Here is a 27,057-nt window from a genome sequence, read left to right as displayed (position 1 = left end):
CTACAATAGAGGATTTGGCTTTAAAACATAAGCTGGCATTTTACAGACTTCACAAAATGGACATTTTCCACCATTTGGCTCGACTAATGTTTTCCTACCCGGCTAATATTTCCAGCAAGAATACTAACTGCTTAAGTTTTCCAAATTTCTGTGACACGTTAGATTTTGTAAGCCTATGCTCGTGTAGAAAAGAGGATTTCGGGAGCAATGGTTGCGAGAAATGGCAATGTTATAACTACTTTTAACCAGGGCCTTCCTTGAATTAAACTAAGACTGGGCTCATTTTGGGCAAATTTGTTCAAGCTTTTCCTTCGATTTTCAAGCGCGGTTGTTTTAGCGTTCTATACTACACATTCTGGAGATTTCTAAAGCTATTCCTTTTGGGGGTATTCGTTCAATATATCTTTTCCTTCACTCCTTGCTTATATATCTATAGCTCTCAAATGTCGAGATAATTTCATAGCTTCGAAACTTTGGGTAATTTCACAGGTTTATTGTTTCGTACCACGCTATGAACTGAGGTTTTCATGACAAGGTTTTGCTGTAAAATTTACTATCTTAGTTATCCAAGTTCTAACGTAAAGGTTTGGTAATATAAACGTGCGGTTGAGATCCGGATTTTGAACAACACACACACTTTGGGCGGCCGTGGTCCGGATTTCAACAATAATTGTGGTTGGACTGGAATTGTGATTGCCGTGTTGAGTGTGATACAGTTATGACTGTTTGAACAAGTGGGGATTATCAGGAACTAACAATGGAACAGGTTTTGGATGACATTCAGTATCTCCGTACGGTTAGTCACAAGTCTTTCCGTTTTTTCGATTGTCTCTGGTCTGCCATTAAATCCATGACTTTCTCTTTTTAGTGGTCATAAGACCTATGCGTTGTCTTGTGCACGTAAATGAAAGACACCGAGGGGGGGGGGGGGGGGGGGGCATTTTTAACGTAACACGTTTTTGTTTGTAACTTAAAATATAAACTTTAAAAATTAACTTTAATATTCTTATCAGTTCTTCGGTAAACTTATAAACGATAATGGAAGTTAACAACCGGATCGTGCACAAATGTCTTAAATGTCTTAAGATCTCGTTCACAAATATTATTCGCTGAGATCCAAGAAAGTTTCTCAATAATTACCTGTTGATAATTGTATTTTTTCAGCTTTTTGCTTTTTGTTCATTTTTAGCTTAATTTTACTTCATATACGCTGATATTCTTGCTATTATTTTTGCTGAGTTTTTTGCGAGGTCAGGAAAATGCATAAGCACGAAAGGTTGATAAAAGAATAACGAACCAGGTTGAAGAGCATCGAAGGTTAGCCTAGCAATGTACAGATTTATGAATTAACGTTTATGGTTTACAAATTCCCTTCTCGAACAACAACAACATTGTTCCCCTCAACAGACAATGACAATTTTTTTCAACTTTTTTCATCGCCATACTTTTTGCCTGCTTCGAAATAAACTGTTCTTAATAGTAATAAACGATGATATTTGTGACAAGTCGTATTATGTTACTTTAGAGTAAACGAAATAATTGTCTATATTGTATGTCCGTTTGATCCAAGGAATATTATTTATAAGTGAAAAACAACAGTCGAAAAATAGTAAAGTTTTGGCAAAATGACGCTTATCGTGTTTTTGAGATTATCACCTAAACAGAGTAAACAATTTTGAAATTATGATTGTACAGTTGATGATAAAACTTTTTTTCTCATCCCAGTCTTTTCGAATTTGCACTTATTAGGTACAATTTAAATACTGAAACTAAAACTCAGCAAAGATTCTAAATTTAATAAATTCAATAGATTGTCCAGAATATTGACAGGAAGCAGTGCAATTAGAAATAACAAATTATAAAAATATTTTCGTTACTTGTAATAGTCGCTTTGGGTTTTTCATTTCATACAATCATTAAAAAGTTTCATTATCTTTTACACACAATATCACGAAATTGCCATATTAGGCTATGTGACCGACAGAATAGTGTTGTTTCACCCGAAACCAATAAATAATGTAAACATTCTACCATCCTCTACTTTTAAGCAGCGTCATTTGCTTCGCGAAATCTCTACAATTTGGTGAGTGTATTTCGCAGAGCAGATTTACAATTCAATTCGCTACTTTATTTAAACACCCAAGGCGACGTAAAGTGTTAATTTTGGCAGCATTTGCCGAGAAGCGAGAGTAAGAGATTGAAATCGCATTAAGAAATTAGGAACATGGAGAAGTATTCCGCTCTGTACCCAGACATTTGAGAATTTTTATCGTTTAAGATCTTACAAATTTCTTACAAAATTGTCTTATAAGTACATATAAGATTATGCGTCGCCTGGCTAAGACTTTGTAAGACAATTTATCAGGTCTTACACGATAAAAAATTTTATCAGGTCTGATAAGATCTTACACGATAAAAGTTCACTTTTGTCAGATCATACACGATAAAATTTCTGCCTTATAAGATCTTACGCGATAAAAATTCTGCCTGACAAAAAATGTTTATCGTGTAAAACCATAGAAGAATCTCATAAGATCTTGTAAGATAAACATTCGGAAAGCTATGACTCATCATTTTTATTGCGGCTGAGCTTAACAACTCAGAAATCAAAATGAATAGCGCTTCAAGGTCATCTCAAGCCTTAAAGCTAGAATAGTGTGACAAGCGAAATTTAATGCTACATTCTATCGAAGCCAAACGGATTTGTTCATTTTGTTCAACATTTATATTTAGCAACTATTATTAGTACACAATCGTCATTCATGAAGTCAAACTATAACTCAAACTCGAACTACCTCAACAACCAGCAAAACAATACTACGACCTAACAGTATTGCATCAGATTCTTTGCGATGGGATTGCGAATCAACCTGTTATTGATACAGAATATTCGACAAAACTTCTACATGGTTAACAAATTTCCCATGACATCAAATTTACACTGAAAAAGTGACGTTATGGAAAACTGTTCACATTCTGTCGACATTATTATCTACAACCAATCAACAGTTGAATTTGACATGTAAATCCACGTGACTAGCAGCATAAAAGGAGCTTGAAAAACTACCAAAAATCAGTTGAAAATTGCAATTTTGGTTAGATTAAACTGACATACAGTGCGTATTGAAGCACACTTTCTCGAGCGGTAAATTACTTGTTACTGTGTCTTGTTTCTGTAGATCATATTAGTGATTGTACAGTTTTAACTTTACTTTGACTTGTGAAAAGAGAATTAACTTTGATATTCTCAAAACTTTCTTTCTGAGGAACGAAGTTCCTAAGTAAGAGAAACTTTGTGCAAAGCATAAAGTCAGTTTCTCTTACTGGCTTTAACGAAGCCTACTCTAGTTCAACATTGGTGTTATTGAAACCAATAGAGACTTGTTAACTTTGAATTTTGAAAAATATTATTATTATCAGATTTGCAACTGGTAAGACAGCCCGTTTAACAACTGCTAACTGCAGCAGGTTGAAACTTTGCATAGTTATAGCCAAGTTATAGGGCTACAATTTGTAGGAACGGGAATTCCTGAATTCGGGTTATAACTTGAGTTATTAACGAAAACTCAACAAAATTTTGATTGTTTCAATTTGAATTATTTTGTTATTCTGAGAGAAACAAGTTTGTTATACAGCAAAGCTGAGCGATTAGTTAACAGGAGTAATTGAGCAACAAGTAATGCAACGGTATTCTACAGTATAGCGGATAATACAGTTCACAAAAGTTAACTGCAAAAAACACAATATCCGGACAGATTTGAAACCGCTGAAACGAACTGGGCGGTGTAAAGTTTTCCTTGACTTTGATGGGAGAGCAGCCGTTACATTTGGTCCGCCGACCCGGACAGTGGAAGGCAAACTGCTGTCCAATCTGATGAAGAGAGTGCCGAAGGCACCCCCCAAAGAGAATCAAACAAATCAACAGCGCAACGCCAGTGAGGCAGAGCGAATGTTGCGAGTTCACTTCACAAATTACGTTGAAGAACTAACCTCGCTTAAAAGGAGCAAGCAAAGCAAAAGGCAACCAGGCAATCCTAACGCAATCAGCAGAGAGGAGCTTCAATCAACAGCACAAAGGTACGACAAGAAGCTCCAAGATTTACGGGAAGAAGTCAACACCAAAACAGGGATTGGCTACAAAATAATTGAAGATTCAGATCGACCCAACAAACCAAAAGGTCCTCTACCAACAGACTGTTCACCTTCTAGAGGAAGAAATACCCAAGCAACTGCAGCGTCGAAACAAGCTTGTGCCCTACCAAGCAAATTTCGTTGAAGAACATCTGAAAGAAGCAAGGAAGTGCAAAGCAAGTTTGGACTATCATTGGCTTGCATATATAAGCAAAGGCACGCAACCAGAAATGAATGCAGAGCAAAGCAACGCAGCCCAAGCGGTGAACGACAACGAGAGCAACAACAACTACCAAACAGACAACCCAGTTGCCCAAACAGTGCAAAATGGAGCAACAGCAAGCGGCCAAGAGACTGAGAATGCTTCGGAAACATCTTCAGCAAAGCAAAGGCGCGAGGAAAGGATGAAGAAATTCGATATCGAATTCGAAACCAAGATGCGATTGGAACAAGCACGGTTTGAGCGGAGGAGGCTAGAGCTGGAAATGCAAATGAAGGAACTGGAAACCAAGCATCAACTGCTGGAGGAAGAGCGTGAGCTAGAGCACAAAGTGAAGAGAACAGCATTAGAAAACGATGATGCTCGTTCCCAATCAACCAGTGCTCGAGACAAATCACCCCTCAACTGGACACCCAAGAAGAGAGATGTCTCTGACTGGTCCAGCAGAATCGACAACCTTCTAACACCAGATCGATCAACAGCTCGCTTCGAAGTGACCCCTGAAGTGAACAGGCAAAGTCACTTCTCACGATATCGCAGTTCACGAGACCGATCCTCAAGTGTTGAAGACCGAGACGTTTCCCCCAGAGCTGATCTATTACGATACAACACGGGCTATTCAGGTAGTAGTAGCCTACCAAAGCTGAAGTTGAACAACTTCGACGGAAACCCTCTCGAATGGCCGGAGTGGTCTAGTATGTTCATTGCTACAGTGGATCAACGACCAATACCAGACTCAGAGAAGATGAGCCATCTGAAGACTCTACTGACAGGCAAGGCAAGGTCAGCAATCTCTGGAATGGGCTATTCTGGACAATTCTATGGTGCTGCATGGAGCATTCTGGAGAGGAAATTTGGAAGGCCCCATGTGATCATTGATGCACAACTGGAGAGTCTTCGCAAAGCAAGTCAGGTGAAACCACACGACTCAACAGGTCTGATCAGTTTCTCAGTTATTGTTTCGAACTTTGTGAATGTGCTCAAAGAGTACAAGCAGATTGGTGATCTGCAATCAAGCTCGACACTGTATATGGCAGTAGATAAACTACCCCAAGTTCTCAAAGAGAAATGGTGGTTCTATGTTGATGATAAAGATGAAGATTGGCCTGATCTGATTATGTTTGAAAAATGGCTATCAAGGATAGCATTCGTGCACGAAGGGTTTTCAGCTTTCAAGGGAGAGCGAAGAGAAGAAGACCGAAGAAGCACAAATAGAGACAAACGGTTCTCGAAAACGTCGAACTTCAGTGCAAGTTCCAACGTGAAAGAAACGAAGCAAACGCAAAGTGATCACTGTCCGCTAGCTGATGGCACTCATAAAATATGGAACTGTCCACTATTCAGGAACATGAGTGTGAATGATCGGTACGCAGCGGCGAGAAAGCAACGCTTATGTTACGGATGTCTAGGCAAAGGACATGCAATCAAAGATTGTAAAGTCAATGCGTGCGGCATCAATGGATGCATCAAGAAGCACAACCGATTGTTACACTCAGAAAACCAAATGGACGAGGGCAATCATGCAGTCAACGTAAGCGCAGCAACAATCAACCAGAGTAACGAAGTTACTAGCTTTCTTCAGATAGTTCCTGTCTCAATACAGAGCGGTGGCAACAGGGTGAACACATATGCTTTCCTCGATAGTGGTTCAACGGTTTCATTCATCGATCAAAGTGTGCAAGAGAAGTTACGAGCCCAAGGCACCGATGTGTCGCTCAACATAGCTGGCATACACGGAACGAAGGATCTGAAGACAGAAAAGGTTCCTCTCAAAATAAAGGGACTAAATTCAAAGGTGCATTCAATCGAAGCGTTTGCACACCCGTCAATCTCCTTGGGAAACACAAACTACAACTACAACAAGCTGAAGCAAAGCTTCAACTACTTGAGTGTTTTACCCAACAAAAGCTTCAACTTGATGGAAGTTGGCATCATCCTTGGTCAAGATGCTTATGAGCTACAACGCCCATTGGACTATAAGATAGGAACACGAAGTGAACCTTTCGCCGTTCTAACAGAGCTAGGATGGGTAGTCAGTGGACCCATGACGGGCAAAAGAAGACAAAATGTTTGTCATTTCGCCTTCACTGAAGATATGAAAGTGGCTGAGAATATCCAAACCTGGTGGGACATAGAAACCTATGCTTCCAAAATCAACGTCGTCAGTCAGTCAAAGAAGGAACTGCAGGCACAAAAGATGCTAGAGAGTACGACAAAGTTCACAGGCGAGCGGTACGAAGTGGGAATGCTGTGGAGTGAACCAGAGCCAAACCTACCGAACAACTACAGCTCAGCCTTGGGTCAGCTTTACTCACTGGAGCGAAGATTCCAAAGGGACCCAAACCTGAAGAATTTGTATCAACAGTCAATAGATACAGATGTAGAAAAAGGATTCGTAATGATATTGGACGAGTCCGAAGTGAGAGGCACCTTCGGGAAAGAATGGTATTTGCCACACCATCCAGTGCTAAACCCGAACAAGCCTGGCAAAGTAAGACGTGTTTGCAATGCCGCATCAAAGTACAAAGACATATGCCTAAATGATAAGCTACTAGCAGGACCCGATCTGCTACATGGCTTGATTGGAACAATATTCAGATTCCGTGAAGGACCAATTGCCCTAACAGCGGACATCGAATCGATGTTTCTACAAGTACAAGTTCCCGAACAGGATAGAAGTTGCTTGAGGTTTTAATGGCGTCCAAGAACAAACGAACCTGTTCAGACATACGAATATCAGCGTCACGTATTTGGAGCTAGTGCATTTGATGCTCTCAAGCGAGTGGGACTGGACAACGAAAAAGAGTATCCGATTGCAGCAAAGGCAATACAAAACAACTTCTACATGGACGATTTCATCAAATCAGTGCAAACCCCGGAAGAAGCAATTGAAGTCTTCAATCAACTACAACCTCTTCTCTCGCAACATGGATTCGAATTGAAGAAGTGGATAAGCAACAACGACGCAGTTACCAAAGCAATCCCAGAAGACTTGAAGTCAATCAGCAACACGAAGCAAGTCGAAGTGGAACCCAGTACGGAGGGATCCTCAGTGCTAGGACTACAATGGACCGTTACTGATGATAGCCTTCAAGTGTGCAGAGGTACCAACAAGGAAGTGGAAACCCCTATAACCCAGAGGAAGATTCTGTCATTGGTATCTTCAGTATCCGACCCGATCGGATTGTTTGCTCCGTTCAGTGTTCACATGAGACGACTTCTGAAAGGCATCTGGACTAAGAATGGACAACATTGGGACAACGAAGTGGAGCCTAGTGAAGAAGAAGAATTCCTGAGATGGAAAGAACAACTCCCAATAGTGGCTGAAACAAGCATCGATAGAAGGTACTTCAACAGAGAGAGGGATAGAGCCGAACTTCATGTGTTTGCTGACGCATCTGAAGACACGATGTGTGCAGTGGCTTATCTACGCTCAAAACCAAAAGAATACTCAGCTGACTTAGCATTTGTCATCGGAAAATGCAGAGTAGCAACGATGAGGCATCTTTCAATACCGCGATTGGAATTGCAAGCGGCAGTCATGGCAGTGAGGTTGAAAGAACAGATAGTCAAGGAACATGAAATGAAGATAAATAGTTGCAGTTTTTGGTCAGACTCAACTACAGTATTGCAGTGGATACACAGTTCCCATCGCAAACAACAAGTGTTTGTGGCCAATCGAGTAGCTGAGATACTAGATACAACGGATGTTTCACAGTGGAAACATGTGAGTGGTATCAACAACCCAGCGGACATTGGCACCAGAGCAATCAACATTGAGGAACTCAGGAGAAGTGAGTGGCTCACTGGGCCGGCTTGGTTGAAACAACCAGAAAGCGAATGGCCACAGCAAGTGAACCTCATATTTGCATCAGATGAAGAGAATATAACCTCATCAGTATTCATGATACAGGCTGAAGAGAAGAAAGCTGTTATCCAGTGGGAACGATTCAGTAACTTCAACAGACTAGTAAATATAGTGGCATACGTACAGCGAGCATTGAGCAAACACAAACCAGCAACCCTCATAGTCAGCATCGACGAAAGAGGAAAAGCAAAAGCAACAATCTTCAAGCTACTACAACAAGAACAGTTTGGTGAAGAGATAAAATCTCTCAAAGCTGAAAAGGAAACTCCAAAAGGCAGTAAAATCCTACAATTCTCCCCCTTCCTAGGTGAAGAAGGACTTATTCGAGCCAAAGGCAGAATAGGCAAAAGTCAGTTGGACTTCAATGCAAAGCATCCAGTTTTGCTACATTGGAAACATCATGCGGTTGAATTATTCTTGCGAAATGAGCACAAGGACAATCAGCACGAGGGTACTGAGCATGTAAGAAACATTGTTCAGCAAAAGATGTGGATCTTAGGCATAGGGAACGCCTTAAGATCAATCAAGAACAAGTGCGTTACCTGCAGAAAAGGCAGAGCACAAACGATAGCACCAGTAATGGCAGATCTACCCGAAGAGCGGTTAGATGCTTCAACAGCCTTTACAAACGTTGGAGTTGACTACTTTGGCCCTTTCATTGTGAAGATTGGGCGACGGAATGAAAAGCGATGGTGTTGTCTCTTTACTTGTCTAACTATGAGAGCGGTGCATATAGAAGTGGTACCCAAGTTGGACACAGATAGTTGTACAATGCAATAATGAGATTTATTGCCCGAAGAGGCAAACCAAGTACGATCATCAGCGACAATGGGACAAATTTTGTTGGAGCTGAAAGAGAGTTTGCAGAGTGCGTTGCGGCATGGAACAAAGAAGGGATCGAAGAACATCTAATTCAACGAGGGATCAGATGGAAGTTCAACCCACCCGCAGCACCTCACTTTGCGAAGTTGGTGAGAAGTTGCAAGAAAGCAATGTATGCAGTGTTGGGGAACAGATCAGTCACCGATGACGCTCTTTCAACAACGATGTGTATTGTTGAGCAGACATTGAACGCAAGACCTTTGACTCCAGTCAGTTCAGATGTTAATGACTTAGAAGCATTGACCCCCAATCACTTCTTGCTTGGCAACAAGAACGTTTGCTTACCCTACCTACCATGCGCGGAAGAATTTGTTGATCATCGAAAGCTCTTTCGACAAACTCAAGCATATGCAAATCTCATATGGGACAGATTTCGTAAAGAATATCTGCCAACTCTTAATAATCGGCAAAAATGGCGATCTACGGTGAACGAAACCCTTAAAGAAGGCGATCTCGTTTGGTTGATCGAAGACAGTGATAAGCGTGGATATTATAATTTAGGTCGAGTTGCGGAGACCATCGATGGGTCTGACGGTGTGATTCGATCAGCGATAGTTCGAACGAACGACGGAGTGTACAGGAGACCAGTAGTGAAGCTCGCCCCAGTACTACCTGGAAAAGATGTTTTCGCGATGGAAAACAGGGCCGGCGATATTGCGGCTGAGCTTAACAACTCAGAAATCAAATTGAATAGCGCTTCAAGGTCATTTCAAGCCTTAAAGCTAGAATAGTGTGACAAGCGAAATTTAATGCTACATTCTATCGAAGCCAAACGGATTTGTTCATTTTGTTCAACATTTATATTTAGCAACTATTATTAGTACACAATCGTCATTCATGAAGTCAAACTATAACTCAAACTCGAACTACCTCAACAACCAGCAAAACAATACTACGACCTAACAGTATTGCATCAGATTCTTTGCGATTGGATTGCGAATCAACCTGTTATTGATACAGAATATTCGACAAAACTTCTACATGGTTAACAAATTTCCCATGACATCAAATTTACACTGAAAAAGTGACGTTATGGAAAACTGTTCACATTCTGTCGACATTATTATCTACAACCAATCAACAGTTGAATTTGACATGTAAATCCACGTGACTAGCAGCATAAAAGGAGCTTGAAAAACTACCAAAAATCAGTTGAAAATTGCAATTTTGGTTAGATTAAACTGACATACAGTGCGTATTGAAGCACACTTTCTCGAGCGGTAAATTACTTGTTACTGTGTCTTGTTTCTGTAGATCATATTAGTGATTGTACAGTTTTAACTTTACTTTGACTTGTGAAAAGAGAATTAACTTTGATATTCTCAAAACTTTTTTTCTGAGGAACGAAGTTCCTAACTAAGAGAAACTTTGTGCAAAGCATAAAGTCAGTTTCTCTTACTGGCTTTAACGAAGCCTACTCTAGTTCAACATTGGTGTTATTGAAACCAATAGAGACTTGTTAACTTTGAATTTTGAAAAATATTATTATTATCAGATTTGCAACTGGTAAGACAGCCCGTTTAACAACTGCTAACTGCAGCAGGTTGAAACTTTGCATAGTTATAGCCAAGTTATAGGGCTACAATTTGTAGGAACGGGAATTCCTGAATTCGGGTTATAACTTGAGTTATTAACGAAAACTCAACAAAGTTTTGATTGTTTCAATTTGAATGATTTTGTTATTCTGAGAGAAACAAGTTTGTTATACAGCAAAGCTGAGCGATTAGTTAACAGGAGTAATTGAGCAACAAGTAATGCAACGGTATTCTACAGTATAGCGGATAATACAGTTCACAAAAGTTAACTGCAAAAACACAATATCCGGACAGATTTGAAACCGCTGAAACGAACTGGGCGGTGTAAAGTTTTCCTTGACTTTGATAGGAGAGCAGCCGTTACAATTTTGGTAAGGTTTTTATCAGATCTTACACGATAAAAATTGTGCTCTATGTGAAGTTTAATCGTGTAAAATCTGATAAAATACTTATCAGATCTTGTAAGATAACAATTCAGCAAAATTGAACTATTATCTCAAAAAATCTGAGTAGATACTTATCAGATCTTATAAGATAACAATTCAGCAAAATTGAAATATTATCTTAAAAAATCTGATTAGATACTTATCAGATCATACACGATTAAACTTCACGTAGGACAGAATTTTTATTGTGTAAGACCAGATAAAATCTTACACGATAAAGATTTTTGATCAGCATCTTATGGACTGCACTATTCCGAGTTTTTCTAGTTCAATCGTAAATTGGACAGAGTGCGACGCAAAAAATACGGGTTTCAACCTTTGGGTGGAAGTTGTTTGGAGCAGCAACTAATCCTGATTGAGAAGCAGAAGCTTCTTATTTATTTCTAATTTAAAGTGCACAATTGAAATGAAAATTTGTGATTTACTTCGCAATTTTGTTTTCCAAATCGTTAAATTGTGAAGTCATGTTCAGATGTCCAAACAAGTTTTACTAGTTCTGATAAAAACAGGTTGAAGTGGTCGACTGAGTTGGAATGGCTGGTAAACAATAATTTCAGAGGCGTCGCAAAATAATCTTAGTTTTTGCAGTGTGTTTGTTGGTGCGATTGGAAGTATTGATTTAGTTTTAGACTTCAGATGCGAAATACCAGTTCGTGTGAATTTTCATCCTGAAAAATTAATTAATGTTTTTGCGTAATAGCATTTAGCTATGCTGATTCTGAAACCATTAGAATTTCGTTTAACGAGAATGGCTCCCATTTTGTTTTATAAGATCCTCCTGATTGCGGTATGTAACAGTTGGCGGCATGGCAGTGAGACCCTAAGAACCTGTTGTGAATCTATATGTCCTGGTTAACGCTAATAGTTGTAACGTTTCATGGCTCTGCAAATTCTGTGTAATTGACTGTAGACGTATTTCAAATCAATTGAAGAGTAATAAATGTGGATGTTCACTCATTTATGTTTTATGAGATTGAATTGATGAGTGCATCTACTTTTCGCATGTCATATTTTTTGGGGACTGAAATTGTTGAGTACTTTTGATTCCCAAGCATGCTTAACTGTTTTATCTCTTTTCGTCGAGTTTATTGTAAGTGAAGTAAAGTTCTCATCTGAGCTATTATTTCCTTTTTCAAATGTCCTTGGTTTAGTAATTTATTGAGTTATTTTATTTCTTTTTCTTTCTTGTACATCAACATATACACGTCTTTTTGATGTCTTGGTTGAAACTTTTTGCAATATTTTGGAATTGACAATATGAGTTTTTATTCCGCTAATGCGGGAAGTTAAACCGGGTAACAGTTTCGGTAACACGTGAACTAAATATAAACACATTGACTGACCTAATTATAAACACAAGATTTGATGATCAAAATGACTTAAATTAAATAACTGCAAATTACTAATTTTTAAAGTGATTTTTAATTACTAATTGAAAGGATTTTAAAATAATCTATGGACAGCACGACTCCGAATAATTCGAATTCAATGGTAATTTGGACAAAAAGCGACACAAAAATTATGGGTTTCGACCCTTGGGCGGAAATTGTTCGGGAGCAGCAACTAATCCTGATTCAGAAGCAGAAGCTTCTTATTCATTTTTAGTTTGAAGTGTACGATTGACATTTATGGTTTAATTGGCAGAGTTTTGTTTTCCAAAGCGTTAATTTGTGATGTCATGTTCAGATGTCCAATCAATTTCTTCTGGTTCTCATAAAAAAGCCGAAGTGGTTGAATGAGTTGGGAATGCCTGGAAAGCAATCATTTCGGAGACGCCGGAAATTAATCTTTAGTATTGCAGTGTATTTGTTGGTGCGAGTGGAAGTATTACTTGAGATTTAGAGACAGTTCGCGTGAATAACAGTTCGAAATAACGGTTCGCGTGAAGCTTTATCCTGATAAATTTATATCTGTTTGTAGATAATAGCATTTTGGTGTGCTGATTCTGAAATAGTTCTATTTTTGTTTATCGATGTGGAATTGATAAATCATGGGTCCTTAACCCCTAGTTAAGAGAGAAACTTGGCGTTTGAAATACTAATTAATTTGCAAAGTTTCGCGGCCGATCTTGGGCATGTTTGATAAGTAAACAAAAGAAGCACACATGAAGTCGGTGTGAAATCTTAAGTAAACAAAACACAATTAAGTTTGCAAAGTGATCAAGTTGTCAGAAATAGTCGGAATCAAACTCAGAGGTCATTAAACGGAAGAAACTAAGTATGGAAACACCAGGAAAAAAATGGAACGGCTTGGCAAAAGCAATGATAATTTAATAAATAAATTCCCCGAATTCCCAAAAATGCATCCTCTAATAGCCATTTTGGTATGATAAACGCGAGTATTTATTACCCATAAGTAACTGCAAGTTTGGGGTTACTGCTTAGTGTTTTCAGGAAAGATATAAAGGTTATCTTAACAAGGAAAAATTAGTGCTTAAAACGGGAAACAAACAAAAGTTATGCTTTGAAGAATTTGTCGGCCAAATTTATTGTAATTTTCCAACGAAAAACATGTTTGTTAGCCTCCAACGATTACCCACAGCAGGGGGAACACCAATTAAAGACAGAGAGGTAAAATTGTTGTCACAAACTATACTCTGTGAATAAACAAAGCAAATTGTATGTGAAAGGAAAAGAACTTACCAATATTTTGTTTTTCGAATTGTGGAAAAGAGACTTTTAATCGTTAAAAACTGATACTTTTATGGTGTAATTCAGCAAGTGTTCGGCTTTTGTGCACAAAAACCAAATGGGCTTGAATCCATATTAAAATTAAGTAAAATAAAAAGATGGTTGAAGGGACGCGCATGAAGAAATGAAAAGGAAAATAAAACGATTTGAAAAGTGTTAGATTTTTATTGCAATACTGTTTTGAATCCAAGGCCGGTAACCCCATTTTAGAAGAATTAGTTAGAGTATCATTTCAACAGTGTTTTGTATTTGTAGGAGAAAATTGGAAGAGATCTTGGGAACTAACGCATTTATTGGTTTGAGTTCTTATATTCAAATTTTGTCAGTCAGTTTGAATTCATCAGGGGATTTACGGTTAAATCAAAGTGTCTAGTTAAAATCAGAGCTCGGAAAAAATACACTACTATAGTTTTGGTAATTACACAGTGTAGGAAATCATTGTTGTCAAGAAAAAGCGGTAACTAAAGTATTAGAGGTTCAAAAGGTCTAAACATTTGCAAAAGAGAATTTTTGGTGGAAAAAACGAGTTATGAAGTGAGTTCAATGTATGAGACGGGACTAATTATTGCCCTGAAGTGTTCTAGAGAATAGATTGATAAGTCCAAAAGAGCACATTGGCTGTTTGAAGGAATTTCTGATAGAGAGAAACTCAAAAGTTGCAAAACCAGGCGTCCGCATTTTCACCACCCCCCCCCCCCGCAAGTCCTGAAAACCCTACTTCCTCAAATCCGATCACCATGAAATTTTAACTGATCACTCCTCGGACAATTCCTTACACATTGAGAAAAACAACGGGCTTTTTCCGGCACCCCAAACCGCTCTTTTGGCCTTTAAAGAAAACAAAGAAAAAGGCAGAAAGAACTATGTTTTCCCTGATTTTTAAATGATTGACAGATCATTAAAACACAATATTATCAGAACCACAGGGGAGAAAATGTATTCCTGGGTTAAAGCAGGCAAGTTTTAGCAACATGAAAAAGGATAAAACAGAGTGTATGTACTTGTATAAGAACTGTTGAACATGAAACATAAGTTTTGTTGCATCTTGAACTTATCAAAGCGAGTTGTTCACAAACTTCCGGTCATATTAGGCAAACATTTATATAAGATAAACTGCTGCGCGTGACCACAACTCTACGCTCACTAATATACTTATACGTTAGGTCAAAATGTTCGAAAAGAAACGACACGTTACGTTTTGCTGATAAAAAACTGATAAGGTTGAGTACCCTTAAGAACAAGAAAAACCATCAGACGCGAGAGAGCGAACCTGAGAGAAAGACTGACGACGCTGAGAAACAGCAGTTCGTCAGTAAAAGCGTGAGAGAGAAAGCTCAAGTGGAGCAGTTGATTCTCAGAGTGAGAAAATTGTAGTTGTTTAGTGAGTTATTTGCGAAAGAACATAGTTTGGCAGTTGCAGTGAGTGAAACTGCAACGTTTTTCAAAATTGCTGGTTGCGAAGATTATAAGTTTTTGGCCAGTAACATAGCTACTGGGAGGCAGAACTTATTTCAGTTATCGGTGAAAAGAAGTAGAGTGACGGATTTGTGGATACTTGCGGAGAGATTGATTGAATTGGTTTGATTTAGTGTGGATCATTAATTAGTTTTGATAGAAAAAATCCTTTTGATTGTTGAACTTACTCAATTAACTGTCTCTGGCTATAACATTACTTGTTGCTGGCATTACATATTTTGATTATTAATTCAATTATCTAGAGGGAAGTTTTCAAGCAGCCGAAAGAGCAACAATTTTTGGGGACAACACAGTACACTCCTTACAACAAGAGGAACTACCAAACAAATCTTTCGGAATTTTGATAGAGTTTTGGGCGCTAGCCAGTCCCCAGCTAGAAGCCTTCTAACGACAAAAATACAAAATTCTACAGTGGCGCTCCTGGGTGGGCTCTCTTGTTAAAAAGTCAGTTATTCAGAAGATTTGAATACGAGTGTGAAGAGAGAGTTCTGATAGACTTGCAACAAGTACTCAAAGCTGGCGTCTTCCGACGCAGAGCAAGTCGAGGAACACGTTAACGATAGTCAGAACGAGATTACAAGTTTTGTGGAACGGAGGAGATCGAGAGAATTTGAGCAACAGAGACAGATATTTCCAGGAGAGGGTAATTTTGGAAGACAGTCAGTGATTTTTCTCGGGACGAGGATCCTAACTCAGCGTAGTGGTGGAAGCACCCGAGCAGATAGATTGAGGAGCTTACTCAGACAGAGACGAGAAGAAGAGCCGAATAGAATAGCAGCAGAAATTGAAGCCTCAGAGGAGCATTCAGAGTGAAGCATTTCGGAGAACAATGTCAGGTTTCGGATTAATAAAACAGTTTCCTTCGCCTGGATATGAAGTTTGGGAGGACTGGCGTGAGTATTATTTAGATGCTTGTGAAGTTTTCATGTGGTCAGAAGAAGAGGTGAAGAGGTTTCTACCAGACAAGTTGTGTGGTTGGGCTCTTGATGCTTTAAATTATTTGCCGCGTGCATTTTGGAAAACCGATCAAAGAAATCGTGCCTGGACTCTTCAAGAAACTTTGTACTTCTTTGATCTGAGATTGTCCAATAACCCAAAATTTTATGAGGACGCGTTTGAGAGATACTTGATAGAGAAAGAGGAATACGAGAAAGCAGCTTTAAAGTATGAAATTGACAGACCAGTTTTTCCAAGTGACGTTGTTGACAGAGAGGAGTTGCCGCTCCAAGAGCGGACTCCAAAATCAGACAAAATGAAAGACGTTCAAGTTAAAACCGATATTATTGTCAAATCAGTGATGTACGAAAAGACAACAAAGATTTCTTCAACTAAACGTTGGTCTGCCATAAAAGCTGTAGGATTCGGAGTAAAAGCAGTGCTTGACGAGAAGCCGATTGTCAGAGTCGGAAATCAAGGCAGGACTACAGAGTTGACTGACAATTCGTCCGGTGTGGAGACTGTTGCTGATTCAAACGTCATTGGTGGCAGTCGAAATTTTGGTTCTGACGGAGAAACGGAGGAGCAGATTACGACAAAGACTAAATCTGAAGATGAACGGTTCAAGGAAATGATGGATCGATGTATTGCGCGGTGGGACATTGGTAAAAACATGAAAATTGTAGAAATGGGAAGCGAAGCACTCGAGGAAATTAATGACAGTGAGGTGGAGGACGATGCAAATTTAAGTGAAGACGATTTTAGCGATGACGACAGCTTCTTCGATAGCGACGATGAAAACAAATTTGAATGCATGGACGACGATGTGGTCTTTCAAAACATTTTTGAGCGGCATATTAACTCTAAATCGCTTGAGTTGACTACCAAAAACGGATTGAAAGTTGGAAAACAGTGCTCGAAAGGGTTGATAGCCTCTGAATACGTCACGTCCGGTCCTTGCATGCCGTACTTTGGCAAATGGATAGATGTTGGAGAAACAGCTATGCCGCGTTTTAGTGTTGCTCAAAAAAGTGAATTGGCCACAGCAGCAGAAAATATTTTTAGTGGAAATTTAATTGCTAATAGTTCACGCCAGGGTATAGTCAGTACTGGGTCGCAGCACTTTGACCACATTAGTGTGACCCGAACGTCTGAAGATAACTCTGAGAAATTAAAAGGGAGTTTTGTATCTTTCCCAACAGACGTTGCCGATTCCGAAGCGACTAAAAGCTGTGGTAGCAAGGCTGCAAAAGCAAACTCGGATGGATTTCTAGAAGAAAGCAAAGAAGAAAAATCGGCTACAGCCGCGAAATCAGGCGGGAATTTTTCCTCCGAGAATTGTAGAGAAAACGAAGTTGATGAAAAAGACAAATTTGAAAACGAGGACTCAAAAAGAAACGCAATTGTTGGAGGCAGCGGTGATACTATACAGGAAGATGAACTTGTTTTTGAAACTTTGCGTCAGCAGCTAGCGCCTGAAAATTTCAAAGTGTTGGAGAATCGGAGCTTCGATGCAGAAATTGCAGTGGCTGATGAATCAGTTTTTGGTGATGTTCTTGAACATTCAACTGCTGAAGAATTAGTAAAGTCTTACGCCTTCATTAATGAGCGAGATGGAAGTGGTGATGGCTCGGGTGATGTGGTTTGTGGTTTAGTTCAGATGAAGTTGGAAGAGCCAGATCGCAAGAAAAAATGTTCATTAAGCTCGGAGACTCAATTACTCCAGTCGGATGAGAAAAAGTTGGAACTGAGTTTCTCCTATGCTGCCAATGATGGGACTCCTCAGAGCAATCACTTTGAAAGAAGCGCAGTTGAGCAGTCACTGATGTTGGGGCAAGGCAGTGTTTCTACTCCAGAAGAAATCTTATTCCGAAAATATTCAACTAGCGAATCAGATTGTGAAGTGTTGCAAATCCAGAAGGGAAAGTTTGGTGACGACAAGTCAGTGTCGCTTTCAAAGGAAATTGATCTGGAGCTGAAATTGCTAATTGACGGAGAAAACGGTTTTCCGTTTGATTTTGGAGAGAATGTAGTGCCAGTACAATTCGAGAGTTCTTATTCGAAGCAAAATAATAAACGGGAGCAGTCCTCGGATTTTGAAGTCAAGAAAGCAGTGAAAACCGGTCTAAAACGGTTTTCAATGGGCGTATTTGGCCGAGAAGAGATAGTACAAAATAAGAGGGAGGTGTCGTATAGTTCTTCTCCGAACTTGTTGAGGGCGAGTGACGATCAGAGAAGCGTGGATTTGGAGTACCCTGAGTTGTACAAGCTGTTGTTTAGAAAACAAAAAGTCAGTCGAAAGGAGAAGTGGAACAAACTGAAAACGAGGTGTTATTCGTCCAGGGGATTCTTGCGCAAACGAATGAAAAAGTCGAAGAATGAGAATCGAGGCGGTCATCCATTCAAGCATCGGAGGAAGAAAGTAGAGTTGACAAAGTTGGTAAAGTTGAACTGTCTTTGGTGAGAACTAGTTAGTCAACTCTGCAGCTCTTATGATTGGGGGTTATTATGCCAAATAATTAAATTAGAAGCTCACAATTGAATCAACAAATCTGCTTTTATTTCTCAAAATGCATGTGCTCTTAATGACAAAAACCATTGGAAAAATATGGCCTGTTGGATTGCAATGTTCGGAATTGGGTTAAAATTAGACAGAGTTGGGGTTTTTTGTTCAGGATTGTTTTGATGGTGAGCTTCTTTTTGGCCAGTTTTTGTGTTCAAAACGATTGGTTGACTGAGGGACTCATATATATGATCATTCTTATATCTTCTAGATATTATCTAACCACTAATCGGTGCTCTGGGCATTTCCTAACTTTCATTTACTTGGAGCTCTATTTAAACGGTTCACACTAACTTAGGTTCACTATTTTACTGAGAAACGCTCTGTGCAAAGGAGAGGGTGTGCTAGTCCTCAGTGAACATCGGATTTTTTATTATTCGGGAGAATAATAGTCTAGAAGGGAGGAGTGTGGAATTGATAAATCATGGGTCCTTAACCCCTAGTTAAGAGAGAAACTTGGCGTTTGAAATACTAATTAATTTGCAAAGTTTCGCGGCCGATCTTGGGCATGTTTGATAAGTAAACAAAAGAAGCACACATGAAGTCGGTGTGAAATCTTAAGTAAACAAAACACAATTAAGTTTGCAAAGTGATCAAGTTGTCAGAAATAGTCGGAATCAAACTCAGAGGTCATTAAACGGAAGAAACTAAGTATGGAAACACCAGGAAAAAAATAGAACGGCTTGGCAAAAGCAATGATAATTTAATAAATAAATTCCCCGAATTCCCAAAAATGCATCCTCTAATAGCCATTTTGGTATGATAAACGCGAGTATTTATTACCCATAAGTAACTGCAAGTTTGGGGTTACTGCTTAGTGTTTTCAGGAAAGATATAAAGGTTATCTTAACAAGGAAAAATTAGTGCTTAAAACGGGAAACAAACAAAAGTTATGCTTTGAAGAATTTGTCGGCCAAATTTATTGTAATTTTCCAACGAAAAACATGTTTGTTAGCCTCCAACGATTACCCACAGCAGGGGGAACACCAATTAAAGACAGAGAGGTAAAATTGTTGTCACAAACTATACTCTGTGAATAAACAAAGCAAATTGTATGTGAAAGGAAAAGAACTTACCAATATTTTGTTTTTCGAATTGTGGAAAAGAGACTTTTAATCGTTAAAAACTGATACTTTTATGGTGTAATTCAGCAAGTGTTCGGCTTTTGTGCACAAAAACCAAATGGGCTTGAATCCATATTAAAATTAAGTAAAATAAAAAGATGGTTGAAGGGACGCGCATGAAGAAATGAAAAGGAAAATAAAACGATTTGAAAAGTGTTAGATTTTTATTGCAATACTGTTTTGAATCCAAGGCCGGTAACCCCATTTTAGAAGAATTAGTTAGAGTATCATTTCAACAGTGTTTTGTATTTGTAGGAGAAAATTGGAAGAGATCTTGGGAACTAACGCATTTATTGGTTTGAGTTCTTATATTCAAATTTTGTCAGTCAGTTTGAATTCATCAGGGGATTTACGGTTAAATCAAAGTGTCTAGTTAAAATCAGAGCTCGGAAAAAATACACTACTATAGTTTTGGTAATTACACAGTGTAGGAAATCATTGTTGTCAAGAAAAAGCGGTAACTAAAGTATTAGAGGTTCAAAAGGTCTAAACATTTGCAAAAGAGAATTTTTGGTGGAAAAAACGAGTTATGAAGTGAGTTCAATGTATGAGACGGGACTAATTATTGCCCTGAAGTGTTCTAGAGAATAGATTGATAAGTCCAAAAGAGCACATTGGCTGTTTGAAGGAATTTCTGATAGAGAGAAACTCAAAAGTTGCAAAACCAGGCGTCCGCATTTTCACCACCCCCCCCCCCGCAAGTCCTGAAAACCCTACTTCCTCAAATCCGATCACCATGAAATTTTAACTGATCACTCCTCGGACAATTCCTTACACATTGAGAAAAACAACGGGCTTTTTCCGGCACCCCAAACCGCTCTTTTGGCCTTTAAAGAAAACAAAGAAAAAGGCAGAAAGAACTATGTTTTCCCTGATTTTTAAATGATTGACAGATCATTAAAACACAATATTATCAGAACCACAGGGGAGAAAATGTATTCCTGGGTTAAAGCAGGCAAGTTTTAGCAACATGAAAAAGGATAAAACAGAGTGTATGTACTTGTATAAGAACTGTTGAACATGAAACATAAGTTTTGTTGCATCTTGAACTTATCAAAGCGAGTTGTTCACAAACTTCCGGTCATATTAGGCAAACATTTATATAAGATAAACTGCTGCGCGTGACCACAACTCTACGCTCACTAATATACTTATACGTTAGGTCAAAATGTTCGAAAAGAAACGACACGTTACGTTTTGCTGATAAAAAACTGATAAGGTTGAGTACCCTTAAGAACAAGAAAAACCATCAGACGCGAGAGAGCGAACCTGAGAGAAAGACTGACGACGCTGAGAAACAGCAGTTCGTCAGTAAAAGCGTGAGAGAGAAAGCTCAAGTGGAGCAGTTGATTCTCAGAGTGAGAAAATTGTAGTTGTTTAGTGAGTTATTTGCGAAAGAACATAGTTTGGCAGTTGCAGTGAGTGAAACTGCAACGTTTTTCAAAATTGCTGGTTGCGAAGATTATAAGTTTTTGGCCAGTAACATAGCTACTGGGAGGCAGAACTTATTTCAGTTATCGGTGAAAAGAAGTAGAGTGACGGATTTGTGGATACTTGCGGAGAGATTGATTGAATTGGTTTGATTTAGTGTGGATCATTAATTAGTTTTGATAGAAAAAATCCTTTTGATTGTTGAACTTACTCAATTAACTGTCTCTGGCTATAACATTACTTGTTGCTGGTATTACATATTTTGATTATTAATTCAATTATCTAGAGGGAAGTTTTCAAGCAGCCGAAAGAGCAACAATTTTTGGGGACAACACAGTACACTCCTTACAACAAGAGGAACTACCAAACAAATCTTTCGGAATTTTGATAGAGTTTTGGGCGCTAGCCAGTCCCCAGCTAGAAGCCTTCTAACGACAAAAATACAAAATTCTACAATCGAGAACAGCTGGCAATTTGTTTTAAGTGATCCTGATGATTGCCGTATGTAACAGTTAAAATATTTTCGAGAAAAAGTATGTTTTTTAAGACAAATGAGTGTGTAGGCCTTTCGTTTTTGAAAATTGGGCGTCATGGCAGTGAGACCCTAAGAAGCTGTTGTGAATATATATGTCCCTAATGCTGTTAATAATTTTCATGACTTCGCAATTTCTATGTAGAGGTCTTTGAAATCGATTTAAGAGCACTAAATGTGGATGTGAACTCATTTATATTTTGAGCGATCGAATTGATAACTGCTTCTACTTTCCGCATGTCATCCTTATTTTGGGAATGAATTTGTTGAGTACTTTTGATTCGCGAGCAAGCTTAACTGTTTTACCTTTTTTCGCCGTATTTTTTGTAGGTGAAATAAATTGTTCATCTGCGTTATTATTTCCTTTTTCCAATTTTCCTTCTTTTAAAAATTCATTGAGTTATTTTATTTCTTTTTCTTGTACATCAACGTATACACGTCTTTTTGATGTCTGGGTTGAAGCTCTTTGCGATGTTTTGAAATGACAATATTAGTTTTTGCTCTGCTTATGCGGGAAGTTAAATCGGCTAACAGTTTGCTTTGTGGGATTTGAAGGTGCACTGATATTTAATATTGTCAACAGAGTCTCCGATAATAGGTAAGAGATTGAGTTATAGTTTATAAAGAGAAAAAAATCTCTCCCGATGAACTGTTTTAGGCTGTCATTAACCACTGTAAGTTTTCGTCTTCTTTCTTTCCAACCTTCACTTTCAATAGGTTCTCTGATCCAACCTCGTGTTTTCAGGTGTTCGTTCAATAAATTCTTACCGTTGGGCTCTTGAAGTTCGTCAATCCAATCAACCAAGATAAAATTATTGTCCAATTAGTCGCGAGAGAGAAGTTTGCTAAGCTGCAGTCACTTCTCGAGTCAATGAGTTTGTAAATGAGTTGTCAATAGGAAATTTTTAAGTTGCATCCTTCTGACTCCGTTTTATCAGTTTTAGAGACGGAAATTTCCGTGACCATTTTGTCACTGAAGTGCTTCAACTTGGGTGAATATGTTTGTTCTAGATTGAATTCTATCACCTTTGCTTTTTGATTTCAGAGTTATTATCACGTTCTACAAAATGTTAATTTTGGAGTTTCTCTAATTTATTTTGATTTGTTACATACTCGTGAGTAATGCTTACAAAAACCGCAATTGTAACACTTTTACCTTCTGAGAAAACATTTCTCTTTATTTTGGCGCTCATTCTAATCCGAAGTTAGCACAAATTGAACTCTGATTACGCGATGCGTATTGCCAATTCAAGTAAATCGGTAGATTTCGCGGAGCTAATTAAGTAGTGGAAGTTTCAATTCAATTTGACCGGCAATTCGGAACTTGTTTTGGATCGGGAGTCTATAGAAGTAGTTCCCATGGAGTTTCCTTATCAACTTTTTTATTAGAAAGGGCTTAGTATTTTTTTCGTCTTCTGAACTGAGATATCAGTTTTTGCCTCAATTTTTGGTTTACCATAGAACTGTCCAACAGATTTACCTCTACTTTGTTTGATAGTCACAGAATATAGCGGTTAAAAACGATGTTGCGGGTTCCAATAAAGGCGTCCCCCACCAGCTCCCAAAGTGCTTTTGTTGGTTTTAAAAATTATGTTCTTTGATTTGAGGACCAACGCAGAAATGTATTTTTTAAATTTTTGTACACTTTTTCAGTCCGTTTTGACGCAACAATGCAGTTTCGCCGTAAGTTTTAAAATCTTTAGATTTTCTTTGAAAGACCATATTTGATGAGATATCAGCTGGTTTTTAAAGATTTTGGAAACTACGTTTGCTTCCTTGACTACTGCTCTTAAGCAGCGTTCAGTTTTCAAAGACACCAATATTTTTGGAGATTATTATTTTTACTTTTGGGCAGACATTCTTATCAGCGCTATGAGAAGCATAACCTCCACCTAAATTTCGAGAAGCGTACAGCTAAATTTCAATTCAGATTTAATAATAGGAATTTTTTCTCTCGTGCACAGCATATCAAAACACTTATCGACATTTATCACAGTAATCGAACAATAAAATTTGTTCAAAAATGTGAGAAACTGCGCAAGGGAGAGCACTATTAGACCAAGTGATCCGTTCCAAGCTGGCTCATTTTACGAGGATAAATTCAAATTTGTATTCAATCAATTCAATTTTTAAACGAAAGCTAACTTTAAATGATATATCATCTAAAGTTAGCTTTCAATTAAAGTTAGCTTTTGTTTAAAAATTGATCTTTTATTTATTGGTCTTATATATGCTCAAGGGCGACCACCTAACCCTCATAGCCCAGGTGAAAGTTCCAGTGGAGCGAACCCTAGCAGCAGCTGCCGCAGTTAGTGGGGGAGGCTTGGGAGTACATGGAGGGCGCCTGTCGGTGGTGGGGGGAGGGGGCATCCACGGGGCATCTGCCAATGAGCCCATAATGGAACTGATCAGAGTCAGTTTGGCAGCCGATGGATTTGGAACCCATCTGAGTCACCTCGAGAACCTTTCCAATCACGTGAGTTTTGAATACCCGCCCAATTAAACGAGGGGCCATGAGTTACCGGGACGAGGTTTCAACCCTGACCCGACCTAGTAGAGACCGGAAGGCTATCTTAAAAGATTCTCGCAAAAAATGGTTGTCTTGAAAAATCTCGCAAGACCAATGATTATATATCAAGATTTTACGAGATGAATGGCTATCTTGCAAGTGCTTCCAAAAATTAAAAGACCCTGAAAACTGGCGATAACACTCGGAAGCCAATAAAATGTCTAATAATTAATTGCTAAATTGTACTATGGATATGCGGGAGTCTTTCGCATCCATATAAAGAGGATATAATGAATGCCTATAATTTCTCTCTTAAATATGAGAGAGTGGGAGCGTATGAAGAAGTTTTCATTAAAAAATACATTAGACATTCAATTTTTTCTCGGTCTTGTTGCTCTTTTTGATCTGCGTGGAAACAAGAGTCAGTCAGTCGACTGATAAGGTTGCCGTGATCATTTTTACTTTGGACTTTTACTTCTCTGTTGTTTTGAGGACGTGCCTGGTGACATAGTGTCCAGTACTTTCCTGTGTGAGAATGCCCTGTCTAAAAAGGCACTTCAGGAACAACTTCTAGTCGACTCCTCAGCTCAGTCTCTCACCAACAATGCCGGGGTGAGTATGCCTACATAAAAACTTGATCGTGATCAGAATTTAATCTAGTTAACAATTATATTGCTTTAATCGTATTAATTTTCATAACAATTTTTTTTATAACAATTTTGATAATAATTACCTAAATGAGAAGTTTCTCTTTAAAGCAGATCAAATCTGAATTAGTTATGCTATCAAAATGTTTCACATATATAATGCTTTTATTATTATGTTGAGTTCTGACATTCAGTTTCATGTTCGTTTCACTTACGTATTCAATGCAAGCTATACTCTAAATGAGTTTTAAACAAACCGACATTTTCGGGCTAAAATTTACCTATAATTTTCCGATGCTCCCGCTTACGAGGAGTGCCCAGGTGGATGTGCCGGACCCAGGCCACCTCTGATCAGATCATTTTTGGTCGCAAAAGAGGGGTATATTTGAAATTAGTGTCTGGAAAGAGTTAGGGTTGCACGATAGTCTGGTGAATGGTCGCCTGAACGTCTGATCAGAGGTAAATTTGGTCTGCGACGGTCTGGATCAGAGGAAAATGTCTGGACATGGTCTGATTCGAGGTCGCTTGGTTCAGGCACCTGAACGTGTGTAGCATTGCAAAATTAAACAGTTCTTATCTCAGTTAAGAAACATGACTTTCACATGACATTTGACCCCCTCCTCCCCCCCCCCCCCCCCCCCCCCCCCAACTGCTATAAGGAATTATTTCATGAATAGGCAAAGGATTTACAAAACTACATTAAATTGACAGCATAACTTGTCATATTTTAGAGTGGCTACAAAACACTGTTGTATGGCCACGCAGTCTGTTTCAAGCATGTTCAGAGTGAGAAGTACTTGGCATGCATGGCCTCATCGCCCTCTAGCGACAAACTTGCATTCGAGATCGGATTGGTCGAAAACACAAGTGAGCATCAAGTTCTTCTAATTTCTCCACATCTTCAGACTAAAGCAGCACTACCGTAGTCAAACTATAAAAGACAACTTATAAAAATTTGCACACTTGTGTACAAACATTTCCCTAATAATGCATTAATGTTACAAAAAAAACTACAAATTGTTTGTAAATTATAACAACTTTTTCCATTAATGTGCAAAATTATATGAAATAATTTACTGGTGCAAATGAAGTATTTTTCTACAAAACAAAAACTTTGTAAATTTTTTTTTGATAGGACAGTTTGCCCTCTATTGTTTAGTCGAGCGTGCGTGGTGGATAATAGAGCCGTCTAACAAGCAGAGGTCAGAAGGTGACAAAGTGAAGATAGGAGACGAGGTCATCCTGATCAGTGTGTCCTCTGAGAGATACATGCACGCTGCTCTACCTGTCTTCTCACCCCTCGCATCCTTCCAGCCATCTTGCTGGGCTATGGGTGAGTTGAGACTCAAAGTTGGTGGTGAGTTAGATAGCCGGAGGCTCATATAGCCGAAAAAATAACCAAGTCTGGAAATTTAGATGTGAATATATAGCATATTTGATCGTGATATTTATGCTCGGACCTGATAATGTCAATAACAACAACAATTAGGGGATCAACTATTAATAGAGCCCAATAAGTCAAGGGATCGGGGGTGCTTGGTATTTTTGCCCTCAAAATTTAAAAGTTAAACTGGTAAAAATCAAGTTTGTTTCTAGGTATTGTGAAGCGTGGGGATGTAGAGGGTACTACTATGGGGTATGTGAAGGGAGGGGACACGATCCGATTGCAGAAGGGACTAGACGAGTGTCTCTCTGTGGTCGAAATCACCAACAGGAGCAACACAGCCAACTCATCGTATGTTATCAAACATTACGATAGCCGGCGCCTCTACCGATCATAGGGCAACATTTGGTTCATTTTACTTCTTTAATCCTACAAAAGTATCTTTTAAAAAAGATCTTACAGTGTGAGATATGGCGACAAAGGAACAGTTAGACTTATTGGTACATACTATTTAACAATAGATCATAGTAAATTATAGTATAAAAGATTATAACTGCAGTTATAATGTTTTATACTATAATTTACTATGATCTATTGTTAAATAATATGTACCAATTAGTCTCACCTTTCTTTGTCGCCATATCTCACACTGTGAGGTCTTTTTTAAAGAAATACTTTTTGTA

The 27,057-nt window shown here is 38.6% G+C and overlaps 1 protein-coding gene across 1 annotated transcript; it reads left to right on the top strand.

Moving 5' to 3' along the window:
- Positions 1–495: 495 nt before the first annotated feature.
- On the top strand, positions 496–26,786 carry LOC142349665 (ryanodine receptor-like). The gene is made up of 6 exons (XM_075401388.1): positions 496–796; positions 24,074–24,310; positions 24,836–24,955; positions 25,722–25,857; positions 26,150–26,323; positions 26,587–26,786. Exons 1-6 carry the CDS (start codon positions 758–760, stop codon positions 26,769–26,771), a joined length of 891 nt encoding a protein of 296 aa, XP_075257503.1. The 5' UTR covers positions 496–757; the 3' UTR covers positions 26,772–26,786.
- Positions 26,787–27,057: the final 271 nt, after the last annotated feature.

This window comes from Convolutriloba macropyga, chromosome 11, assembly GCF_964194025.1.
Source record: "Convolutriloba macropyga chromosome 11, txConMacr16.3, whole genome shotgun sequence".
Taxonomy (NCBI): domain Eukaryota; kingdom Metazoa; phylum Xenacoelomorpha; order Acoela; family Convolutidae; genus Convolutriloba; species Convolutriloba macropyga.
The sequence above is the reverse complement of the archived record's forward strand: the minus strand, read 5'-3'. Positions and strand labels throughout refer to the sequence as shown.